Source organism: Mus caroli, unplaced genomic scaffold, assembly GCF_978045245.1.
Source record: "Mus caroli unplaced genomic scaffold, Mus_caroli_1 scaffold_8, whole genome shotgun sequence".
Classification (NCBI taxonomy): Eukaryota; Metazoa; Chordata; class Mammalia; order Rodentia; family Muridae; genus Mus; species Mus caroli.
Genome location: NW_028227263.1, coordinates 25,826,373 through 25,851,737, shown reverse-complemented (window position 1 = coordinate 25,851,737; position 25,365 = coordinate 25,826,373). Strand labels below are relative to the sequence as shown.

General features: G+C 40.9%; 1 protein-coding gene across 3 annotated transcripts in view; it reads right to left on the bottom strand.

Annotated features, from left to right (window-relative positions):
• The window catches only part of Dnah3 (dynein axonemal heavy chain 3), a 164,187-nt gene that overhangs the window by 90,364 nt on the left and 48,458 nt on the right, over window positions 1-25,365 (bottom strand). For all 3 annotated transcript variants that reach the window (XM_085841357.1, XM_021168736.3, XM_085841358.1), the window contains 11 exons: window positions 25,146-25,325; window positions 23,690-23,826; window positions 20,153-20,354; window positions 19,044-19,136; window positions 17,444-17,554; window positions 13,422-13,536; window positions 10,726-10,924; window positions 8,396-8,504; window positions 8,068-8,181; window positions 7,019-7,195; window positions 1,425-1,516 (listed from right to left, as the gene is read on the bottom strand). In XM_085841357.1, the coding sequence (XP_085697483.1) occupies window positions 1,425-1,516; window positions 7,019-7,195; window positions 8,068-8,181; window positions 8,396-8,504; window positions 10,726-10,924; window positions 13,422-13,536; window positions 17,444-17,554; window positions 19,044-19,136; window positions 20,153-20,354; window positions 23,690-23,826; window positions 25,146-25,325 (1,529 nt within the window). The remainder of the gene's footprint in view (window positions 1-1,424; window positions 1,517-7,018; window positions 7,196-8,067; window positions 8,182-8,395; window positions 8,505-10,725; window positions 10,925-13,421; window positions 13,537-17,443; window positions 17,555-19,043; window positions 19,137-20,152; window positions 20,355-23,689; window positions 23,827-25,145; window positions 25,326-25,365) is intronic.

The following is a 25,365-nucleotide window of genomic DNA, read 5'->3' as shown; positions in this document are numbered from 1 at the left end:
TCAAAAGTGTAATATATACATCATAGTACATACATATCCTCATGTGCATGCATGTCTACGTCTTGGTATTTCTGGATACACAGCTGAGAACCACATATCTCAGACTACGTATAGTTAGAGGAGACCATACTTATGTGTTCTAGACAGTGTTGGGTGAACAAGTGACATTTGTCAGGTCCAGGCTGACCCATAAAACTTCCTCCATGAGACATCCCAGGCCATGTGATGTAACCATGCTGTAAGAATCCCAGGTTCCTGATTCTCCCCATGAGGAACAATGCTTCTGATCAGAAATATCCATTTGCAGTTTTGAATGAGTGCAAAGCAAAGATTTGTCGTGCTCTGCCCTTGGGATTTGGACATTAGGGTTATTACCCTAACTAATATACTTAGACACGCTGCCCTTATGACAATTCCCTTTAGAAAATGGATTCACTTTTAAAAACAAAGATGTGTTCACACTGTAGCACAAGGCTTAGCATTAGGTAGATGGTGAACTGAATTGTTAAACCAATGTGATCCAGGTCTACCATAGGGAAAATATAAACCTATAGCTTGGGGGAAGCCTTTTGCCAAGGAAGGGTGATATAATCTGTGAAAAATTCTTAGGTTACAAATAAGAAACACCTATACATTCTGTACGAAGAATAAATGAAGAGACATTTAGTGCAACAACAAAATTGAGGGAAAGACAAGGTAAACAACAACAATAATAAAAAACAAATCTAAAACTTGGGTTGGGCCAATATAAACCATTTTATAATGATTCATAGCTCCTGGTGTGTGCTATTGTGAGTATATATGTACACACATAAGGACACTGATTAATTACTGAGTGCCTTGGAAAACTGGGAGGTGCTTGAATCAGAAATAACTCCATTAATTGGAGCCAATAAATGTTATATTGCTAGCATTTAACTAAATTATTTATTTAATTAAATAATACTAAATTTCTCTCTGCAGCTTTGGAATAATCTCATGTTTATAGTCTTGTTTTAAGCCATTTATTAATATGGGGGGGGGTAGATGTGTTAGCATGAGGGGTGGGAAAGATATGAGTGGCTACAGTTTTTAACAGTGTTTGGGTATGTATAAACAGAGAAGGACCCCTTCATGGTTATCTGAGCCTTTTCTCAGGAATGGGATTAGGAGCAAAACTAAGGCCATATGTTCTCAAATCAGCTAGAATAAAGTTTCTTGAGTTTTTATTCTTTTCTTCCAATGAACTACCTCAAATCTACCACACATGGAAAAAAATTGCTTTTTAGGACTATCTTTTTTTCTTTTTTTAAAATTTATTAAAATAGTTCTTCATTTACATTTCAAGTCCCCCATACCCTCCTCCCCCCACTCAGGAAGGAATAAAGAAAGAAATTTTTAGGACTATTTTGAGCTCACTTGTAATGAAAAGAAATGTAACATACCTTCTGGAGTCCAGAAATCCCATAGAATAGAGGGAGATTTCTCCAATAAGAGCATAATCTGGCACCATCATGGCTACTGTTCGGAATAAGGCCTGGAAAAGAAATAATCAGTTAGAACAAGAGGATACAAGATAAATACTTAGGAAAGGCACATCTACAAGACAAATAGAAGTCATGTGATTATCCAGTCAACCCAGTGACAATCAAAAGAAGGGCCAGAAGACAAGTTAACTCAGACAGACAAACTCTGTGCTGACTTGGACCAAGTTACATGCTATTGCACTGGGTATCATTGCTGTATGCTGGTTTTACAACTATATTTTACTCTTTGTTAAATGAGGACATTTTATAGCATCATTCAACTCCCCAGAATTCAGTAGGATGTCAGATGCCATTTAAGAATGCAAGACCAAAACACAAGAATTCTGAAATCAAGCAAGATCTGATTTGATTTCTGTTCTGATGCAGACAGTTTGGGAAGTTATAGAATCCTAAACTTCAGCCTTTTTTTTCCCCCAAAATGAACTAATAGCTTTAATTCTTCATAGGAATATCCTGAGAACAAATGATACAGTATCAGTGAAGTATCCATGAACAAATGTGGCTCATAGTTAGGAATCAATAAATATCAGCTACTCTATTATTGTCTCAGAACTTAGAGAAAAGGGACCTGCATGACTCTTATAGTTAATTAGCTGGAGAACCAGGACTAACTCAGACTTCCTTACACCATTGCTTACTACTTCCTATAATGTCTGTCTCATGTAATTTTCTTGTGCAGGTCTAACATGGCTTTTGGCTAAGGTTAGTGCAGCAGTTAGGTATAAAAAAGAGAAATGAAGGTCCAAATTCTACTTTGACACTCACCAGCTTATATCAGCTAACCTAGACAGACCTTGGTAAAGGGGAATTTCAATTTAAGAATTACCTCTATCAGATTGATCTCATGAGCATGTCTATGCATGCATTTTCTTGATTTTTTGATCTATGTGAAAGGACCAAGCTAACTGTGAGAGTGCTAACTCTAGCCCGAGCTATTAAGAAAGGTAGTTGAGGGTGCCCTGGGCAAACCTTGAGGGCGAACTCCACAGCCAGCCCCACAACACCCAGAGGAAGATCCAATCCCAGGTGCTCTAACACTCCTAGGATCATAGGATCAGTGGTGAGAAGGACACATCTGCCCCAACACCATGAGTAACTGGGACCAGCAGGACTCATGCACCCAGGAACTCCACCCAACCAGTGGCATAGGTTCCTTCTAGTCTGAGCAGGTCCCCTGAGCAGACCTTGGGTGCTAACTCCACAGCCAGTCCCACAACACCCAGAAAAAGCTCCACTCCCAGACACTCTAACACACCCAGGCCCACAGGATCCCAGGATCCCAGGAGCTTGGTCACACCAGAATCTCAGGGCCCCAGAGGCAGCTTGACTCCCAGGAGCCCTGACACACCCAATTTCTCAGGATCACAGGATCACAGAATTACAGAATCAGAGAGACAATTGAATTCTGAGGAGTTCTGACACAACCAGGATCACAGGAAGGACAGGCTCCAGTCAGATATAGCAAGGGCAGGTAATACTAAAGATAATCAGATGGTGGGAGGCAAGCATAAGAACATAAGCAACAGAAACTAAGGTTACTTGGCACCATCAGAACCCAATTCTCCCACCATAGCAAGTCCTGGATAGTTGCTATGCATCATACTGGAAAAGCAAGATTCAGATCTAAAATCACTTCTCATGATGGTGATAGAGGACTTTAAGAAGGACATAACTCCCTTAAAGAAATACAGGAGAACACAGACTAGAAGCCCCTAAAGAGGAAACACAAAAATCCCTTACAGAATTATAGAAAGACACAAACAGATGAAGGAAATGAACAAAACCATTGAAGATCCAAAAATGGAAATAGAAACAATAAAGAAATCACAAAGGGAGACAACCCTGGAGTTAGAAAACCTAGGAAAGAGATCAGGATTCATAGATGCAAGCAATGCCAACAGAATACAAGAGCTAGAAGAGAGAATCTGTGGTGCAGAAGATACCATAGAAAACATTGACACAACAGTCAAAGAAAATGCAAAACCCAAAAAGCTCCTAACCTAAAACATCCAGGAAATCCAGGACACAATGAGAAGACCAAACCTAAGAATAATAGGTATAGAAGAGTAAAGATTCCCAACTCAAAGCAGTGGTAAATATCTTCAACAAAATTATAGAAGAAAACTTCCCTAACCTAAAGAAAGAGATGCCCATGAACATACAAGAAGTCTACAGAACTCCAAATAGATTGGACCAGAAAAGAAATTACTCCTGTCACATAATAATCAAAACACCAAATGCACAAAACAAAGAAAGAATATTAAAAGCGGTAAGGGGAAAAGGTCAAGTAACATATAAAGGCAGACCTATCAGAATTATATCAGACTTCTCAGCAGAGTCTATGAAAGTGAGAAGATCCTGGGCAGATGTCATACAGACACTAAGAGAACACAAATGCCAGCCCAGACTACTATCCCCAACAAAAATCTCAATTACCATAGACAGATAAAACAAGATATTCCATGAAAAAAAAGCAAATTTATACAATATCTTTCCATAAATCCAGCCCTACAAAGAATAATAGATGGAAAACACCAACACGGGGCTGGTAAGATGACTCAGCAGTTAAGAGCACTGACTGCTCTTCCACAGGTCCTGAGTTCAAATCCCAGCAATGATATGGTGACTCACAGCCATCCATAACAAAAATCTGATGCCCTCTTCTGGAGTGTCTGAAGACAGCTACAGTGTACACACATATAAGAAAGAAAGAAAGAAAGAAAGAAAGAAAGAAAGAGAGAGAGAGAGAGAGAGAGAGAGAGAGAGAGAGAGAGAGAAAGAAAGAAAGAAAGAAAGAAAGAAAGAAAGAAAGAAAGAAGGGGGAAGGGAGGGAGGAAGGAAGGAAGGAAGGAAGGAAGGAAAGAAAGGAAAGAAAGAAAGAAAGGAAAGAAAGAAAGAAAGAAAGAAAGAAAGAGAGAGAGAGGGGAAGGGAGGGAGGGAGGGAGGAAGGAAGGAAGGAAGAAAGAAAGAGAAAGATAGAAAGAAAGAAAGAAAGAAAGAAAGAAAGAAGGAAAGAAAGAAAGAAAGAAAGAAAGAAAGAAAGAAAGAAAGGGGAAGGGAGGGAGGAAGGAAGGAAGGAAGGAAGGAAGGAAGGAAAGAAAGAAAGAAAGAAAGAAAGAAAGAAAGAAAGAAAGAAAGAAAGAGAGAGAGAGGGGAAGGGAGGGAGGGAGGAAGGAAGGAAGGAAGGAAGAAAGAAAGAGAGAAAGATAGAAAGAAAGAAAGAAAGAAAGAAGGAAAGAAAGAAAGAAAGAAAGAAAGAAAGAAAGAAAGAAAGGGGAAGGGAGGGAGGAAGGAAGGAAGGAAGGAAGGAAGGAAGGAAAGAAAGAAAGAAAGAAAGAAAGAAAGAAAGAAAGAAAGAAAGAAAGAGAGAGAGAGAGGGGAAGGGAGGGAGGGAGGAAGGAAGGAAGGAAGGAAGAAAGAAAGAGAGAGAGAGAAAGAAAGAAAGAAAGAAAGAAAGAAAGAAAGAAAGAAAGAGAAAGAAAGAAAGAAAGAAAGAAAGAGAAAGAAAGAAAGAAAGAAAGAAAGAAAGAAAGAAAGAAGGGGGAAGGGAGGAAGGAAGGAAGGAAAGAAAGAGAGAGAGGGGGAAGGGAGGGAGGGAGGGAGGAAGAAAGAAAGAAAGAAAGAAAGAAAGAGAAAGAAAGAAAGAAAGAGAAAGAAAGAAAGAAAGAAAGAAAGAAAGAAAGAAAGAAAGAAAGAAGTAAAGGCTTTTTAGAATTTAATGTAAATGAAAACACCTCATACCCCATACCCAAACTTATGGGACACAATGACAGCAGTGGTAGGAGGAAAACTCATAGCTCTAAGTGGCTCCAAAAAGAAACTGAAGAGAGCTTACACTAGCAGCTTGACTGCATACCCGAAAGCTCTAGAACAACAACAACAACAACAACAACAACAACAACAAAACCAAAAAAACAAAAAGCAAATACACTCAAGAGGAGTAGAGGGCAGGAAATAATCAAACCAAATAGAAACAAAAAGAACTAAAGAATCAACAAAACCAGGAGCTGGTTCTTTGAGAAAATCAGCAACATAGATAAACCCTTATCCAAACTAACTAGAGGGCAGAGAGAGAGAGAGTATCCAAATTAACAAAATCAGAAATGAAAAGGGAGACATAACAACGAAGTATATCTTAAAATAACTATTCTGTTTGTTGAATATCAACAGTTGAAAATACTGAAATCATGTTCTAAAAAAAGAAAAAAAAGGCACGTGGGGGGTGGGGTAGCTGAGCAAGCCGGGGTAGTGTTCTTTCAATGGTTTCTACTTCAGTTCCTGCCCCTAGGTTCTTGCTTGAGTTTCTACCCTGACTACCTTCAAAGATGGACCATGAGTTGGAGGTGTAAGCCTAATAAGCACTCTCATCCTACAAGCTGCTTTGGTCAATGTTCTATCACAGCAACAGAAAGCAAAAAAGGATGTCAACCTACAGGGGAGGAATGCTTGATATCTTCTTGCTTCCTGGATACTAATCTTAATGCACTTCGAGCAGGTAAAGGAATATGTACTAAAGTCTGTGGTGAGGGTGTGGCCACATCTCTCTTATCACGTCCATCCAAGGGGTGGAACAATCCATAAACAAGTAGTCCTGGAAGTCTCTCTCTCTGATCACTCTTTTCAAGTAACTGGGTAGGAGACATTCTTCCCCTGAAGACCTAACCATCTTATATCTTTTGAGTTTGTCCCTCCATGAAAGCAGCATCCTAAGACCATCTAGGTCCATGTCCTACGGAAGAGAGCCTATTTAACTTTCTTCTTTCCCTTTCTGAAGCACTCTTCTTCTTCTATTAGCAACAGGGCTTGTGGATGTTACAGTGGCTGTAGCTCAGGACAGATAAGCAATAAGTGCTGGGTACGTATACTCTTGCTTTGGCTGTACTGGGTCAGAACAGTATGTTTTCTAAAGGAAATGACTTAGGCATTACCATTTTAGTAATAAAGGGGGTTGATGGACATGGGTTGCTCTAGGTTTGCCAAATTTCTCTGCATTGAAATTTGGTGTTCTTTCATAAGAAGATCATTTGTCATAAGTCAGGACGTAACAGTGCTAAATTCCTATCCTCTCCTGGAAAAAACCCAATGAAATGTAACAAATCCTTCTCAGCAACAGTAAGGTTGATGATAAGAGGTGGCTGTTGTCTTAGCATTCACCTGCCTTTACCATGCCTAGCCTACTTCTCTTTATGTCACTTGTCTGACTTCTGTAGGTAATTGAAACACTGACTGTTACTATAACATCACTGGTATTCACTTGCCATTCTTGTTTGTGTATTTATCCTTTCTCACTGTGAGACCTCGGTGGGGAGGTAGTCTGGTACCAAGCATTATCTTAGCACCATTGTCATTCCACTAGTCTTTCACCCTGCTCATAGCTGAGAAATATTAGCCATTTCTACTACTGGGCTGTCTATGAGATCTTTGGGGGCATAGTCTAGAAATTTCAACACTGTAAATACATCTATGTTATGTAACTCATTGCCAATATTTACCTTGAGGTTATCTGGCAGCTCAGCCCTGCCAGCATACCCAGGATTCATGGTGATGAAGACAGCACAGGTTGGGTTCAGTGAGAGCTCAGTGCCTTCAAAGATGAACCTCTTCAACTTCCTGATAATGGCTTGCTGGATGCTGAGAATCTGTTGGGCTACCACCGACAGTACTTCCACCTGTGCAGAGAATACCCAGCTAAGGTGTGCTCTGACAGTGTGCCCCCCTCACCCAGCAAGAAAGGACCTCAGCCACCTGAGAACTACAGCTTTATATTCCAAATGAGGACCATGATTAGGGCTTTGGTAAAGAAAAGGAAAAGTGGTGTGTGTGTGTGTGTGTGTGTGTGTGTGTGTGTGTATTGTGTCAGCATCCACTAGGGGCAAACTCATGCTTATGCTTCTGAATTTCACTCTCTATCTAAATAGAATCAATTACCCACTCTTCTGTAATGTGGTTTTAAAATAGTTTCACTTTTTTGTGATATATTTTTTAAAGATTTATTTATTTTATATATATGAATACACTGTAGCTGTCTTCAGACACACCAGAAGAGGGCATCAGATCCATTATGGATGGTTGTGAGCCACCATGTGGTTGAACTCAGGACCTCTGGAAGAGCAGTCAGTGCTTTTAATCGCTGAGCCATCTCTCCAGCCCATGATATGGATTTTTTTGAAACCTACTTTAGACTTCCATCATATTTTGTTTGTTTCATTTAAATTTTATTCTTTTTATTGGATTGAAACTATTTAAGAAGCAAGATAATTTCTTACTCATCCTTGCCTCATGAACTCATGCAGTTATTGGCATGCATTAACCCCAGATAACTTCTGAACAAGTCAATGGATGGATATGATAGGAAGATTTGGTGTGTTTAAAATACACCTGCTGTCTCCTTGTGGCTCTTTATGTTTAGTGTATTAAGTACCAACTCCTTGCAAGGGCCATACAGAAGACACAGACTTTATTCCTAACTAAGAGTTGATGAGCCCAGAAAAAGACCCTTCATGTCCAATCCCTCTATCATGCCTCCTAGAAGGAGTGTTACCTCAATCCTGTTGAATTCATCAAAACAGGCCCATGCTCCAGCTTGGGCCAGCCCCTTGAAGAACTTGCCCATGGCTTTGTAATCCAAGCCATCAGAACAATTGAAGACCACACACTAGAAAGAGGGAAGATTCAGAATTAGTTTCCTCATAGCTGAGTAACCAGAACCAGAAGCCAGGATCAAGGCTCCTCTTTCATTCTACCAAATGCACTAGGGCCCTACTTTGCCTGTTAGGCTAAATAACCTTGAATTTCATACTTATGTGGTCCAGAGAGTGGAGTGATAGGAAGAAAAGGGTAGAGATGGGGGTGTGGGCTGACTTCCATACCTGCTTGGCCAAAGCTTTAGCCAGATCTTTGGTGGTTTCTGTCTTGCCTGTCCCAGCTGGACCCTCTGGAGCACCTCCAAGGTTCAGCTTCAAAGCTCCCATTAGGGTCCTGAAAGGGAAAAAACATCCAGCAGCTTAGTGTGTAAGTCCTGAGACCCAAGACGCTGGGTTTTGCTTTGTTTATTTTGAATTCTACAAATAGGTAGATGTCCCCTTCAATTGTATGATCAATGCATCACCTGTGTAAGAAGTTGGTTGGGTTCAGCATTGTGATCTCTGAGCCCCACACAGTGTTTGGTGCATGGCAGGGGACACCTACACACAGTTGCCTGAAAGAATGACTGAATGGGTAATACAATACTTGGATTTAAATGAACCAAATAGAAATGAAAAAACACTCCAATCCTACATTCCAAAGCTCATCAACACGGATGGAGTGGAGACAACGGATGGTATGCATCTCATTGGGTTATGACCTGAGCTTGGGGACTATATTTTGATTCATCTCGTATCCTCAGTGGAAAGAACACAGTACCTGGCAGGTGCAAGACAGATGTTAGAAAGAATGATGTGGAAACTGATCCCAAAGTCCTTGGTATGAGTCTCTATAACTTCAGTAACACAGTAACTTGTTATTTTCTGAACTTGTTTCTCCAGCCCTAATTAGATTTGGGGTGGACTGATGTTACACATAGTGCAAAGGGACCATCAACACATGACTATTCGTCATGACTGAGCTAATAATAATGTGTGGTGGTTAGGATGTTTGATAAATGAGTAGATTATGGTTGTTTCCAGCACAGGGTGGGGGGATATGAATGGTTAGATCAGATGATGGACTTTGTTCTACTGTTATAATCACTATCATGTGTATCATTTATAATATGCTGAAGATCTAAAGGCTGTGCAATAGAATGGATCTCCAAAAGGAGATCTCCATGCTGGATGATGAGATGAGTGAGTGATGAATTAAATAACAAATCACAGAAAACAGGGGATGGATAGTAAATGGGCAAATGAATGGACAGTACTCAGTTCTCAAAATATGTACAAGTATAAAAGGAGGTGGGGCAGGGTAAGTGCCTTAAGCCATCAAGGAAGTCCACATGGAAACTATGCTGGATTCACTCAAATCAGAATGGCTGTCATCAAGAAACACAACAACAAATGCTAGCAGAGACTAATGTGGAAGGATAGGAGAATTTAGCATTTGTACAATATTGGAACTGAAGCCTATGCGCCTCAGAGATATTTGCACATCCACGTTTACCATGATACTATTTATAGAACATAGTTAGAAATCAGCCTTGTTGTCCACCAATAGATGAAGAGATTTAAAAATATGTGGTATATATAACAAAACAGAATTTTATTTGGCCATAAGTAAGAATGAGGTTTTGTTATTGGTAGGAAAATGAAAGGAACTGGAAGCTATCATGTTTTGCAATGTAAACCAGATTCAGAGAAAACAAATACCATATTGTCTCCTGTGTGTGGAATTTAGACATTTAAGTAGAAAAGGGACTACTTAGGAAGAGAGGGCTCAGAAGAGATTGTTGGAACAACAAGACAAGGTGTTCATAAACATAGTATATTCTTGTATGAAAATATAACAAAGCCTATTGTATTCTATAATTAATATGTGCTAATCAAAAGAAAACACATGATTGAAAAATTTTAAAGAATCTTAAAGAATAATACTTTGAAGTAATAGTCTGTAATCTGTACTAGAAGGAAAATTACAAAAGCAAAGAAAAATCCAAGCATTAACAAAATTGGAAAGTTAACAAAACTCAGGGACCTAATACTAGGAATTGAAAAGAAAGTGGCCAAGCACTGGCTAAGAGAATCTACTTGTCTCTATTAGACTGGGGTTATTGGTTTTATTTTCTTGCAGTGCTGGGAATGGAATCCCAGGCCTAGCCTGCTTGCTAGTCAAACTCTCTCTCTTATAGCCACGTCCCTGGCCTTGCTTGCCTGTGTCTTGACCTTTGTGGTCTATCCTATGTCCGTGGACTCTCCTGGCACCATCTTGAGTTTTGTTATTGCTGACTTTTCTGCTTAAGCACCATGTGACTATCTCACTCACACACCAGTGTTCTGCTAACCAGTTCCAATACATTAGTCCATACTGGGATTCCCACTGGGTTGCCATTTCCATCCAATTCCATACCCCTTTGTAGTTAGTGCTAACGACTAAGAGCAAACTTCTGAAATGTGAGTTTGAAACAGAGAGAGTAAGGAACCCAAGATCCCATGACCTTCCTGCCCAGTGCCTTTCCTTCCTGAATTCTCTCCTTGTCCTTTTTGCTTGGGGCTCCAGAGTTTACCTGTAGCAGCGGTCTGTGAGAGGAGTGATCACTAGCCGGGGAGAGTTTCCCAGGTACTCGTAGCCATACAAGGCTTCTGTGGTTATCATTTGCACATGAACGTTGTTTTCCATCCAATAGTATCGTAGCTGTGAAATCCACTGGAAGTCATTTAGACTGTTGATATGATCATGCTTCAGTTTGGCCACCACATCACGAGCTAATGGGACACCACGCAGAGACACACACATATACACACAGGGAGTCATCAGGATTATTTGTCCCCATGGACTTGTCAGTTAGAGGAAGATGCTATTAAGGTCCCCAGTCTCCACACTGTTTCAGGTTCCAATATCTTTCTGGCCTACTTCCAGTCTACATGTAGTAGAAGCTCTAACAACCTGGACTTTGATTTTTTTTTTCCCAAGAAAGACTGAGCTGCCTTCTCTTGGGGAGTAAAAGGTACTGCATGTATACATTTTGAAATCAGATTGCCTGGTATAGTGGTTAATACCAACTGTTAACCTGACTGGGTCTAGAATTACCAAGTTTCTGAGCATGCTTAAAAAGATTTTCTAGGTTAGGTTAACTGATGTTGAGGTTAAATATGAATGGCACCATTCCTTGGAATGGGTCCTGTCCTGGGCTGAATTTTTTAAAAAAGAACTCTAGCTCAGTACCAGTGTTTGCTGCTCTCTGCTTCTTGGATGTGGAGGTAGTGTGGCCAGATGCTACACATTCCTGCTGCTGTATGTTCCCCACCATGGAGGTCTGAACTTTCAAACTGCCAGAATAAACACTTCCTCTCTTCAGTTCTTTGACCAGGTATTTTGTTGTAGCAGTGAGAAAAATAACTGATACACCTAGGTTCAAATACTGCTTTTTAAAAACAAATTGCTCAGTTTCCCTGTGTCTTGGTCAGACAATCTGTATGATATAGTATCTTATATCACCTGCAATGGTTTTGAGGACTGTGGTGGTTTGAATATGCTTGGCCCATGGGAAGTGGCACTATTAGGGGATGTGGCATTATTGAAGGAGATGTGGCTTTGTTAAAGAAAGTGTGTCACTGTGGAGGTGGGGCTTTGAGGTCTCCATGCTCTGTGGAAAGAGACCCTTCTACTGGCTGTCTGCAGAAGACAGTCTCCTTCTGCCTACCTTCAGATCAAGATATAGAACTCTCCGGTCCTCCAGCATTATGTCTGCCTGCCCAATGCCACACTTCCCACCATGATGTTAATGGACTAAACCTCTGAAACTGTAGCGTCAATTAAATAATTGTCCTTTTTAAGAGTTGGTCTCGTCACAGCATTGGAACCTTAACTAAGACCAGGACTAAACATAACTGTGTGTTTGGGCAAACAGTGAGTGTGAGGGAGGGAGAGCACCTGAGACAACTGCCAACATATAAAAATATTATATAAATGTGACTTAATGTAACTATTCTGAAGCTCATGGGGGTAAGGGCGGGACAGACCCAGAGGCTTTGCACCCTGAATGCTCACACATCTCCAATATGACCTTTGGGACCTCATCCAGGCTTCTAGGACACCCGAGGACAATGATATCATCTTAACCTGAGACAGCATGGGAAAGTATCCAATGAATTCATGGTTAGAAAGTCTTTTCTTCCAGCCCTAGGAACCAACTAGGTAATATATTTCTAGGCTTCTTTCTCCCTCTCAAAGGATTTCAAGGCTAACTTACTTACAGTGATGATCCCTGGAGTCAAAGAGTAGCTACAGGCTTATAAAAATCACTAACTGGCTTTTATGTGCTAATGAGATGACAGTTGAGATCTCTGAGCTAGTCTGCATGAGGGACCAGCTTGGAGTTGTCTTCACCCTGCAGTGTGTATGCAAATACATGTATATGATTTTTGTTATGTTATTTATATGTATGTAAATACATACATGTTTGTGAACCTAGCCACTTAAGGAGATGCTGGGCTATAATCATGTCTGCCTTCCTTACTTCTACCAGGTGGGTATTTGGCCATGTGTGAAGAACAGATTCTCCTTCCTCTTTCTCTGACTTTATAGGCATTGCTCTGCCTGAAATCAGGCTGAAATGAGCACTAGTCCCAAGGGAATAGATACTATGACAAATTAGTTAGCTGGTATATGAGAAAGAAAGACCTTGTTCCTAGGCAACCAGCCTGGTCCATCCCTGGTTTCCTTGGTGATGATAGAGTCAGGGTGTGGAGGTGGTTTATTTTACATAAAGACCCCACTTCCTCCTCATCTTCCTCCTCTGTTTTCTTTTTGTTTAAAGAAGAGCAGAAAGGCATAGTCTCTCACCACCTCCCCCTGCACTGCCACGAATTTCCAGGCCTTTGAGTGTGGAAGCAGAGGGAGGAACCTTTGTCACTTCCAAATGCAGTATCTCCTAACAACTGGCTCTTAACCTAGGAAATGTTTATGAGAATGAAAACGTATAAACACTTAGCACACAACTCAGCACCTGGTGAATATTCAGCATCAGGAGCTGTGTTTAACCACAGGAAATCATTCCCCAAGCTGGTGCCTCTCAGAGACGAGAGTCCTGCTTAGTGCATGGCTGTGATGGGAGAGGCTTTGGCACTGGGCTCTTCTCAGCACTCTCCTTATCTCAGATGGACTGGGGAGCCCCGAGTCATCCTATTTAGGAGAATCAAGAGACGTGCCCAGCCAGCCACCATTCCTGGACTGAGCAATGCCAAGAGTCTGCATTCTTACCATGGACATCGATGACAGTGAGGGCTCCCAGAGTGAGCCTCGCCCCACTGGTCAGCTTCCCTCGAACCAGCTCAACGATCTGTGCGATCTGGTCATTGCTCTTTTGCAGAAAGTCCTGGTAGGGACACAGGAAGAAACATTCAAAGTGGACTCTCCTCCAGCCATGCCAATGCCCGCCTTGGGGGTTGACATCATATACCCTCCAGTGGTCCAAGCCTGATCTGGATGTCATTCCTCAAACCATCCTTTTCTCCATCCCATACTTGAGCCTCAAAATGAATCTTGTGCGAATTGAAAGAGGCCATACTACCACTTCTGTTTTATTTTTATAACATTGTGGGAAAGGCAGAAATATAGAGGCCAGAATGTGCAATTGCAAATGCTTGGAGTAAAGAAAAACTAACTGTGAGGGAGGAAAGACATTTGGGGCGATGAAGAGCTGTCCTTCATCTTGGACACAACTGTGCTTACATGATTGCATGTATTTGTCAAAACACAGAACTATGTGTTGAAATGGCTGAGTTTTACTATGATACCGTGTCAGATCAAATGAGACACAGGGAACAGAACATGCTGGTTCAGAACATTACCTATGAGTCACAGCACCTGGGTAGCTGAGGCAGGAGGGGAATAGCCTGGGCTACACAGGGAGGCACTATCTCATTAAAATTAAGATGAAGAAGAAGAGGAGGAGGGAGGGAGGGGGAGGAGGAAGAGGAGGAAAAAACAAAACACAGCATATAACCCTAGACAGAGTCCTGGCCTTGGGCAGAGTCTAAGCCTAGGACAAAGCTAAGCATTTAATAGGGCAACTGATTAAACTGGCAAAGTTAAAAGGTCTATAGACATTAATATATCAATGTCGATCATCGTACTTTGGTTATCCCTTATGGTCATATCTGAGGAAATCCAGGTGAAGAGTATATGAGAATTCTTTGAATTATTTTGCGACATTATATATAAGTCCGATATTTCAAAAATGAATAGGCTATAAAGTAAAAAGTGCATCTTAAAAAATAAGTAAAAAGGGGGGGGGACCACCACTTCCAGCACTGTGCTTTGGATCCTGTGAGGCTGTCCGAGTGTGTGAAATCTGTATTGTTACAACTCAGCCAGAAAGCTCTCCTGACGGCTGAGACAGCGTTTGAGAAGCATGGGCACAATGTCTGATATGAGTAAGGCTCCCAGTGAATAGTGATGCTATTGTTAGCAATAGCGTGCCCAGCATGCAGAAACGCAGACATTCCTAATGCCATCATTGGCCATGAACTGCTGTCTGATGCTGTGGAGATGCCTCCACAGTGCTCCAAAACTCCCCTCCCCACCCCACGGCTGTTCTCCAAGCCAGGCTGCGGAAACATGTCAAGGATCTGAGACTCCTCGCTTCTTGTCAGTCAGGTTAGTTATGGATTCAAGCAGACTCAGCCTTTACAGATACAAGAGACAAAGCATTCTCAGGCTTAGACAGTGCTGATGGTGGTGTTGCAACATATTTTCAGGCCTTTTATCAATATGCCAAGTAATTATGTTCCCAAATGTTAAACTGAAGGGTTATATTAGTGGATTTTGTGTAAACTATATAGTTTCAATTTGGAACTTATACATAGCACAAGATAGGATTGTAATCTATAATACTCTGTAAGTTGAGGCAGTGGAAGGACTTGGAAAAGAAGACAAAATCAATCCGTTAATTTTTCATGCAATACTGTCAGTGGTGATGTATACAGATTTCCTGTTCACATAAACCTGTCAAAACTTGAATTTCTATTGCTTTTGTGTGGAATGGTATTGGAAATATTAAAGCAATGTTTTAAAAGACTGCTGCAATGCACCATGCCTTTCCTACCTCTTTCCAGGACTGGGGATGGAGCCCGGGCTTTGTGTATGCCAGGCAAATGCATTACTACCAAACTATGCCACACTCTACTGTGTTCTTCATCCTTAGAGCTTAGCACATTCTAATTCCTCTCTCTGGAACAATATCTCTTGTATTTTCTACTTGACCAGTTGTCACTCATAGTTCAGATCCCTTTTAGACAATGATTTTATGGGAAATCATCCCAATACTAGTCCCTCTCTGATTTCCTCTCTCCTCCTACACCTCTTGCATCTCTGTTACTTCTTTATCACAGCTCTAAGCCAGTGGCCCTCTCTTCTTAAGGATTTACTTATTTAATTTATGTATGTGTGTGCACTGTAGCTGTCTTCAGACACACCAGAAGAGGGCATTGGGTCCTATTATAGATGGTTCTGAGCCACTATGTGGTTGCTTGGAATTGAACTCAGGATCTCTGGAAGAGCAGTCAGTTCTCTTAACCACTGAGCCATCTCTCCAGCCCAACCAGTGCTCATTTAACCCCCTTAGTCAACTGATCATAAATCCATGGAAACAGTGGCAGTATGATTATCTTACTTATCTCTAGTTACTTTTGCCTAGTAGCAATCTCAGCACAAAGCAAATACCAAACCAATATTTATTAAATGAATAAATGGATTATGGACAGATGGGTGAAGGGAATGAGGAATAGATAGCTGAAATAATGGACATTATGTGGGTAGATGTATGAGTGGATGGATAGATGGATAGACAAACAGATAGACAGATGGGTGGATAGATGGATACACACACACACACACACACACACACACACACACACATATATATATATATATATATATATATATATATATATATATATATGTAGATAGATATAGAAAGAAAGACAGACAGACAGACAGACAGACAGATAGAAAATAGGTAGGTGAGTAAGTGGGTGGGTGGATGGATGATGGATAGGCTGAATGAATAGATAGACAGACATGAGGAAGAAGTGTATATATATATATATATATATATATATATATATATACACATGGATACATAAATGGGTAGGCAGATAGATGGTTATTTTTGTTATGATGGTTACAGTACCAGATTCCTGTAGAAGACTATGTAGGTGTGTGTGTGTGTGTGTGTGTGTGTGTGTGTGTGTGTGTGTGTGTGTGTGATGAAAAACTTCCTCTCTGTTTCCTATCCACAAGTCAAAGAAACAAACTGGAACATAGACATGCAGTTACAAAAGTCAGACATTGTCTATTTCTGAAGTTTGGAATTATGTTATGAATGAGGCCTGCAACCCATGTGTTAGGCTCCAGTCACATTGATTTCCATAAAATTTTAACTTTTGCTAGGTACCAATCTTTTAATTTTGATTATCTATGCAAATCATAGTAAATTAAGATATATTTTGGTCCACAGTCAAGATTCCATAGGCAAATATCAGGGGTCTGGTGAGGTAATCATGGGAAATTATCTATGGTTACAAGTGGAGTTGCTTTTCATTCATTGAGCATATATTTACTGAGCACCTATGCGTGCTAGGAATTGCATTAAGTCTTGGAGCTATAACTCAACAGAACAAGCATGTTATATCTTCCTTATTGAGGTCACAGACTAACATCTAAGCACTGATGGATTCACTAGCATCTGTTTGCAATATGATAATCCCTTGCATTTTACAGAGAAGATGGCTGACACTTGGGTTGGTAATTGCTCATGGTCACATAACCAACAAGTAAACTTAAAGCACTGGCAGCAACTAGAAATGCATGTTTGGATCTGAGGATATGCAGTCATGGAATTGCACCAGGTCTCACAGAGAAAGCAGGAGTGAGATCTGGGGATGGACTTGTTTGGGATTGAGAGTCACTGAGAAGGAAGAAGTAGCATAAAAAGAGGCAAACGGTGACCTTCTAGCCCTGGGAGAAGAACTGTTGGAAAGTTTGTTAGGTAGCCCCTGGAATCAAAAGCTAGAAAGACTCAGCATCTTGTAGTTCAGAATGTCTACATAGGAAAAACCATGAGGTTAGTGCTGTAGGCTCCCAGGAGATCCAGATTTCCCACTTCACTGTCTCCATGTGAACTCTGGTATCTGTGGTCCCTATTCTAAATGACCCAAATGGTTACTCTATCCTAGTTCATGTTGGTTCCCCTCTGCTAGCTTTAAGGTGTGCTCACTTACTGTAAGGGTGTCTTCAACTAGGGCTTCAGACACTTCTCTGGTCCAAAAGATGGAGGACACACAGATAACTACCTGGCCTGGCCACTCCAAGACCCAGGCATTACGAGGGACCTGGGAAAGAGCAATGGGGATTACCATAGAATCAGTTCTTTATGTGTGGTTTAAACTGACTTTCTACAAGTAGCACCCTTCCCACCACACACACGCTTCATCCAGACAGTAAAACCAGAATCATCTTCTGTTATCCTCAAAGTTACTCTGTAGACCAAACTGGCCTTTGTTTCCAGAATACTGGGATTAAAGGTGTGTGCCACCAAACTGCCATGCTTGGGATTACTGATTTATGTCTTTGCCCTTCAAATTTGTGAAAAAACAAAACAAAACAAAACAATTCCAACTCTGCATGATATCATAGTTTCAAGACTGATCATATATATACACATATATATATAATTAAATATTTTATATATGGTCATATACAGACAGTACTCACACCTCCCTTTTTAATGACTATAATATTGTGTTGCTGTGTCATGATTTTCTTAGCCAAGTCCTCTTCCCCTAACTTCTGTTCTAAAACTAAAGATTAGGGTGCAGTCCCATTATCACAAATACTAGACATGGTGGAGCAAGCCTGTAATCTGAGCACTTGGGAGTTGAAAGTAGGAGGATTAGAAGTTCAAGGATGTCCTTGGCTGCATAGTGAGTTTGAAGCCTGCTTGGGCTCCATGAGATCTTGTGGATCAAGTCTGCTTAAGATGTAAATAGCCCTATCAGAACAGAATTTGAACACAACGATGCTTCTCATTTATATATTGTCTACGCTGCCTTTGTACTGCAAGAGTAGCATTAGATACTAAAGCAAGAGTGTGGCCTGCAGGTGGAAGAGTTCACTTGGTTTTATAGAAAAATTACAGATGCCTGATTGTTAACTCCACACTGGTAGCTCTTGCTCTATAATTCAGAATTTGACATAGAAAATGGAATTCATGTATAATTTGAAACCTACCATGGGGGACAACAGGGTTGGTCTGAGAACCTTTGGGTAAGGCATTAGTTGAACATGTCTGTTTGGCAGAAGGGGCCTTACAATTGGGTAGGGCCTGGAAATAAGACACACACTTAAAGAGGGGAGAAAACTCAGACACTGCCAAGATGAGCCTGGCTGGGGGCTCTCTGCTAAAGATTTGTCACACAGGTTATTTTTCTCTTCGCCTTTGTACCATGCTTGTTCCAGTAAAGTTCTTGGGCTCTTAGAGTTCCAGTCACTGGAGATCCAAGTGAATCTGTACCTGAAAGGGGCGCTAAATCGACCTTGAGCCATCTGCTCCATGGGACAAGAAGTAAATGCACCCCCATTCACTCCAATAATCAAAAAGGCTCCAGCTAACTTTTCTCTTCTATCACCTGTGTCTACCAGCAAACGTCATCAGAAAACTGTTCACTGCTCCAAGATTTCCAGATAAAAGGACCAGAGGCTCAGAGAGGTCGGTTTCAGCAGTAGGCAAAAGGTCCAGTTGAGTGGACTCATCCAATGTATTTCCCCAAAGCTTCTTTTCTAGCCCCAGTGCCTTGGCACAGTCTGTTAATTCCTTTTTACCTGGACATAAGCTTCAATCCCATTTTCAATAACTTGCCGCATGCTGGCCAGCATCACCTGCTCCACCTGCTGCAGCCACTTCTCCACCATGCCCTGTGGGGAAGTACAAACAGTGAGAGGCAGCAACTGTTAATCAAAGCTAGGCAGGGACTGTAAGAGGAGCCCAAATTTCTCTCTGGAAAAGGCTGGCACAGGATAAAGGGATTGCTTGGTCTTCAAGCCAGTGTTCTTTCGCTGATTGCTTTATGCTTCCTTACAGCTGTCTAGGAAGTATGTGTCTCCTCTAGAAACATTTAACTCACATTTCCTTCATGGCATCTCCTCAAACCAACAGCTTTTTAGGAGGCAAATGAAATCCCTATTCCAATTAATAAAATAAACTTCTCCTTTTAACTGATATATTTTAAACCTTCCATGTTTGCATGTGTGTCCGTGCATAGGTATGTACATGTAAGTGCAGGATCTTGTGGAGACCAGAGGCATGGCATCCTTGGGAATGGAGAAAGAGGCAGGTTTAAGTTGATCAACAGGGGTTCTAGGGACTGAACTTGGGTCATCTGCATGAGCAGTACACGTTCTTAAGTGCTACTCTGTTCCATGGGAAGGGTTTATGGCTTAGAGTCATGACATCCACTGTAACCTCAGCACCCAGGAAGCTGAAGCAAGAGAATCTCAAACTCGAGGCTAGCTTGGGCTATATAAATAGTGAGAACACTACCACCCTGCCCCACCCTCAAAGCATGTACATATGAAAAGCTAGGTAAGGTGATGGGCTATTTCTCATTGATTCTGTTGTTTGACCGAGTCATTGTTTACCTGGGTTTTGAAAGTGTCACCAGGTCACCTGCAATATGATTTCTGCTACCGAATCAACTTTGTGCCAGCCCTCCCGACGAGTTTTAGTTGTCCCATGGCCTCCAGTATAATCCTCATCTTAGAAATGGGTAACTGAGGCCCAGAAAGATGGAGTAACTTTTCAAAATGACTTAGTTATTAGGTTACAAAACTCAAATGTTCCACACCCCAAACTAGAGCCCAAAAGCTTGACCCAGGGAACCCCTCCCTCCAGTTTGCTCCGCTGTGGAGAAACCATACAGGGAGATTATTACCTTGGCTTTCACTGGGTAGATTGTCTGTATGAATGGAACAGTTTCTTTTTCTGAGCTGATCATGCCCTTGATTTCCAGATTGTTTGTAAACTCCAGCTTGGCAATTCCTTCGAAGCACTTCTTCAAGTGTGGCTGTACTCGGAGTGGGTCCTTTGTCTCTGACAAAATCTCCAGGAGCTCATCATTTGACAGGAAGAAGAACCTATTTCAAAGCAAAGAGCATATGGTCACAGGGCACTCTTCCCCGGGCTCGAATTTCCAACAAGGGGATGCTTCTGGCCAGTGTATCTCACCATGTGATCACTCAAGGTCTTTCTAGGCTTAGCTCCTCTCCTCCATCATCCTGATGCACAAAAGGGGAAGATCATTTTAACTCAGAGAGGGAGAGAAAGGTTGAGGGTGGGTATGTAAGAGCTCAGTGCTATTGGGACTGGAATGATCGCTTGGTTCTCAGCAATGCTTATATATTTCAGGATTGCCTGAGGAGCTCCTATGAACTTCAATGCCAAGGTCTCAACACCTAGAGAGTCCCATATATCTGCTCTCTGGCAAGGTCTGGGGAAATCTGTAATGTGTTAAATCCCATGCAGTGTTAAGAAGCTCTGGATGAGAGGAGAGAAATTGGTCTTCTTCTCTAGATATGCCAGAAAATAAAAGTAGAAATCAAGACACGTGTGAAGTAGATTATATACTTGCATGAAAATGCCCTTATGTAATCCAGTACTGTGGAGAAAAATAGAGTGTTTGTAATGAACCTATGTGCAGGCAGAGGCCTCTTCTGTCTTTAAGTTGAGGTGGTAGCCACTTCCCTGATTGCTCAGTCTCAAAAGACACAAAATCAAAAATGTTCAAGGCATAAACCTCTTTTTTTGTGAACCCAAGACTGAAAATTCTATAAAGAAGGGGCCCACGGGATTATGGTCTTAATACATGGATTACAAATTGTCCACAGTGTTTGCTCAAGACCATAGAGTCAACCCCAAGTTAAGGGGAACAACTGATTTTGACATCTCTTGACTCTAGGCTGCTTCTGTGTCTTGTTTTGGCTAGCAGAATCTATTGAACATTGGCATGTGCAAGTTCCACGCCTTAGGCACAAGGAAACCTTGTCACTGACACTCTTTCTGCTCTTAGGAACCCAGCAACCATGTGAACAAGCTTAACTAACCTTCCCAGGGCCCTACCAACAGGAATCCAACCACCCAGCAAATGATTAGGATCAACTGCCAGTTGATTGTAGTTACGTTGAGTAAGCTTCAGACAGTAGAACCATTCAGTTAGGTACAGCCCAATGTGCCAATATACCATGCAATTGTGAGCTAAATAGATTGCTGTTGTATGCTTCTAAGTTTTGGAGTGTTTGTTACATAGCACAACAAACTGATTCACTATTGGCAGAATTGAGAAATTATGGAGAGTTTTTGGCTGACTAAATAATCAGTACCTAAAATAAGATGCTAGTTCCTACCATTCCTAAGTAATATTCAAATGGGTGATTTCTATTTGTTTGTGTTACCTCTATTATATGGAAGGCCCAAAGACAGAGTAATAATCATTTAGCATTCTGTATTTTTCAGGTAACATTAATTTATGTGACTGTCACCAATGGATCAAAGTATTCAGTAAGAATGTTTGATTTTAGTCTACAAAAATGCAAAGGCCCTTGAGATATTTGTGTGGTTATGCGTATTTAACTTAGGTAGAAAAGTAGCTCAAAGAGATTAAATAATTGACTATCACATGCAGACTTCTTAGGTTTGAACTGCAGTTTGGTCATCGATCAGTTTTATCTCTCTCTAGGGGAGATCTTTGTTTTCTCACTTATAAAGTCAAGTAGTGATGATCTCAATGTTACAGGATTCTAAAGATTACCTGAGTATAAAGCACTCATCGTGCTGTCCTGGCACAAGGTGCAAACGCTGTATTAGTATTGACTATCCGTGTTCTTACTAGGAATGGCAGCAAAATGCTAGAATTAAAGGCCAGGGGGCTGAAGAGGCAGCTCAGTGGTTAAGCATGTACTCTTGTAGCAGACTTGCCTGTAACTCCACCTCTAAAGGATCTAGTGCCCTCTTCTGGCCAGTGTGGAAATGTGCACTCATGTGCATGCTCCTAAATATGACAGATATACACATATAAATACAATCAAATCTTAAAAAATATTGATGAAAGCCCAAACCTCAGACTTCCAGAGTTTAATCTTGTCTCAGTATTGTACTTCCAAGTTACAGCTCCCTTGTTCAGGTTGTCCAATGCAGAAGCCATTGCCACAAGTGGTTATTTATGTTATAAATAGTATTAAATAAATTAATACTTTGCTTTCTGAGACTCTTTAAAATGTGGTAGTCTAGAGAGATGGCTCAGCAGTTAATGGCACTGGCTGTTCTCCCAAAGAACCTGCATTCAATTTCCAGCATCCATGTGGAAGCACACAATTGTACCAGGATCCGACACCCTCTTCTGGCCTCCTTGGGCACCAGGCATGTAAGTGGTACATATATATATATATATGCAGACAAAACACCCATGCACATAAAACAAAAATAAAAATAAAAATAACGTTCAATGGCTATGTGTGGCTAATGGCACCTTATAAGACAGAACAAATACAGAATATTTGGCTCATTGAGAAAAAAAAATCTATCAGAGAATACTGTGTTGAACAGATACCAAAGGAATTTCTCCCACAAGACAAACAAAACCATCACCACCATAACTATTAAATCCTATACATTTTTTTTTTTTTTTTGTGGAAAGTAGAAAACTAACTTTGGCTCCATATAAAGCTACACTATAATTTTATGATGTTGTCTTTTGAGAAAAAGTCTCATGTAGCCTTAGTTGGCCTTCACCTTTGTAGCTGAGAATGCCCTTGAACTCTTGGCTGTCCTGCCTCCATCTCCCAAGTATGAGATTTTAGGCATGAAACCTTACATCCAAATTAAGTTGAACTTGACATAGACAGATGTTTAGGAGTGATCACTCAGCAGTAGCCCTCTAAACCCACATTGACTATTATGTAGATCATTAACATTTGAGGGAAAATACAGCCAAATATTTATAAAATTACTGTACCAGGATCTATAAATGTTAATGTTCAAAAAATTAGCTGATGTTTCTCAAACATTTCTATTTTACATGGAGCCCACTGATCTGCACAGAAAACCTAAGAACTAGGAGCTATTAGTATTATTATATCTCAGCTTCAGACTGGAGAACCCAAAGTTGCTGAAGGTCTTTAAATGAGTAAGTAGAAAAGCTTGGATCCCAAGGGAGATCTCTTTTTCTCTAGGTCTTAATTATGATTACTGTGCCTCATTAATCGATAGAAATTGGCTAAATAAAGATGTAACCCATGCAGAGTCCATTTAGCTTCCCTCTAGGCGATGGCTACTGAGGCATGTTAATTCCTAGATGCCAACTCTAGGGAACAGGGAAGCAGGAATGAATTAGAATCCAGATCTAACATGAAAAATGTAACTCCACCTACATATGAGCTCAAAGGGTTGGTTCAAATGAAAGAGCAATCTTAGATACCTGGGGAAAAAGAGCCTCTTCTTCTCCAGGTAGTCGTTTAGCCCCCGCTGGATGTCTTCCAATAGAACATTGGCTTCCTGAAGTTTCTCAGTCATTCTTGGCTGGTCAGCTGCCACCATTACCCTTGTATCATTTACCTAGATTACACACACAGACACACGAAAATCATTATGTATACTCAAAGTTCTGAGATTGGTCATGGTAATGATTTCATGACCAACCTACCAACTGGTGATACTGCTGACACTATCATCCACTGCTCAATGTTCTAGTCCCACAGGGGTGACTGCTCACTGAGCATGCTTCCATTCCTTCAATCATGGTTGTCTGGGTAGAGGTTGGGCAACATCAACTAAGTGAATAAATTTCATCTGAACATTTTGGGGGTCTAAAATACAGACCATGATATTCTGTTTTGGCCTGTGAGGAACCCTTGATCAAGGAGCTTTGGGGCAATGTAAGGATTACTTCTTGCCAAGCTATTCTGTGGCAGAGCAGACCACTCTACAGGGAAAGCCCCAAGTGGGCATGGAAAGAGGAGAGCAGGCAAGTGTATAAAAAGAGTGCTTGTGGGTGCTGGAGGGTATTCTTGGCTCTTTATTGGTCCTTGGGGGGTGGGGGAGCTGGAGGCTCTTCTGTCCTTGCAGTCTATCCAATAGTCTTGCTCAGCCTAAACTTAATGGGTTTCTATAACTTGCAACCAAAGAAAGTAAACTAACATGAAGTCTGCTCCACTGGCTGGGCCATATAACCCCTTCCCCATACCTTACCCCTATAATCCAGACCACAGGTAAGCCATGCAGATACACTCCTTTGAGATAAATTCTCTGATCATGTACTATGCAATTAAAGGGAAAAGATAAAGGGGAGAGACACCTTACACATGGTGAAAAGTATCCTTCAAGACTTGGTTCTAACATCACCTGCTCTGGAAGTCTCCTTGGCACTCCCAGGCAACCACATTGCTCCTTATAGTTTACACACTGTTAACATATACCACACCTTGTGTTTATTTGAGCCCATGCTCCTCATGACACTGAGTTGTAAGAAAGTGAAAATCATGTTCTTCTCAGGTATTTTCTGACTTCTAAGATCACATCTGAGTCATCATTGGTACCAAAAACCCATTAAAATAACCAAGCATCAATATAGATCACTATTTGAAATCTAAAAGAATTCCCAACCTATAAAAAAGTTACTGCATTGCACTGTAACAAAGTCTTCTAATGAGCAAACAATGCAAGCTGCTAAGAGCTTTCTCCAGGGAGGTAAAATTTCAAAACTGTTCTCCTTTCCATATCCCATATTTCCATATTTGAAGCTTTAATAAATTAAAACAATGATATAAAATATCAAATAAAAAATCCAATTTACTTGCTTTCAAGGGATGGAGATACAATGTATCTGCTAGTGCATGCTAACAGCCCGTTGGTGAGACACAAGAAATAGAACTCACCGCCTGGGCCATGAGTGATTTCCAGTAAGTATCCACAAGGGTAAATTTCTTGCCCTCTTCTGGCATCTGGGCTATGATATCTTCAGAGCTGAAGATCGGTTCCAGGTACAACCAAGTTACTTGGCATTTTAACCAGGCATCCAAATTTTCTTGTACCCGAACTAGCTTTTCTTCCCATTTCTGTGAATTTAGCATCCCACATCTGAATCAGTAACCTGCC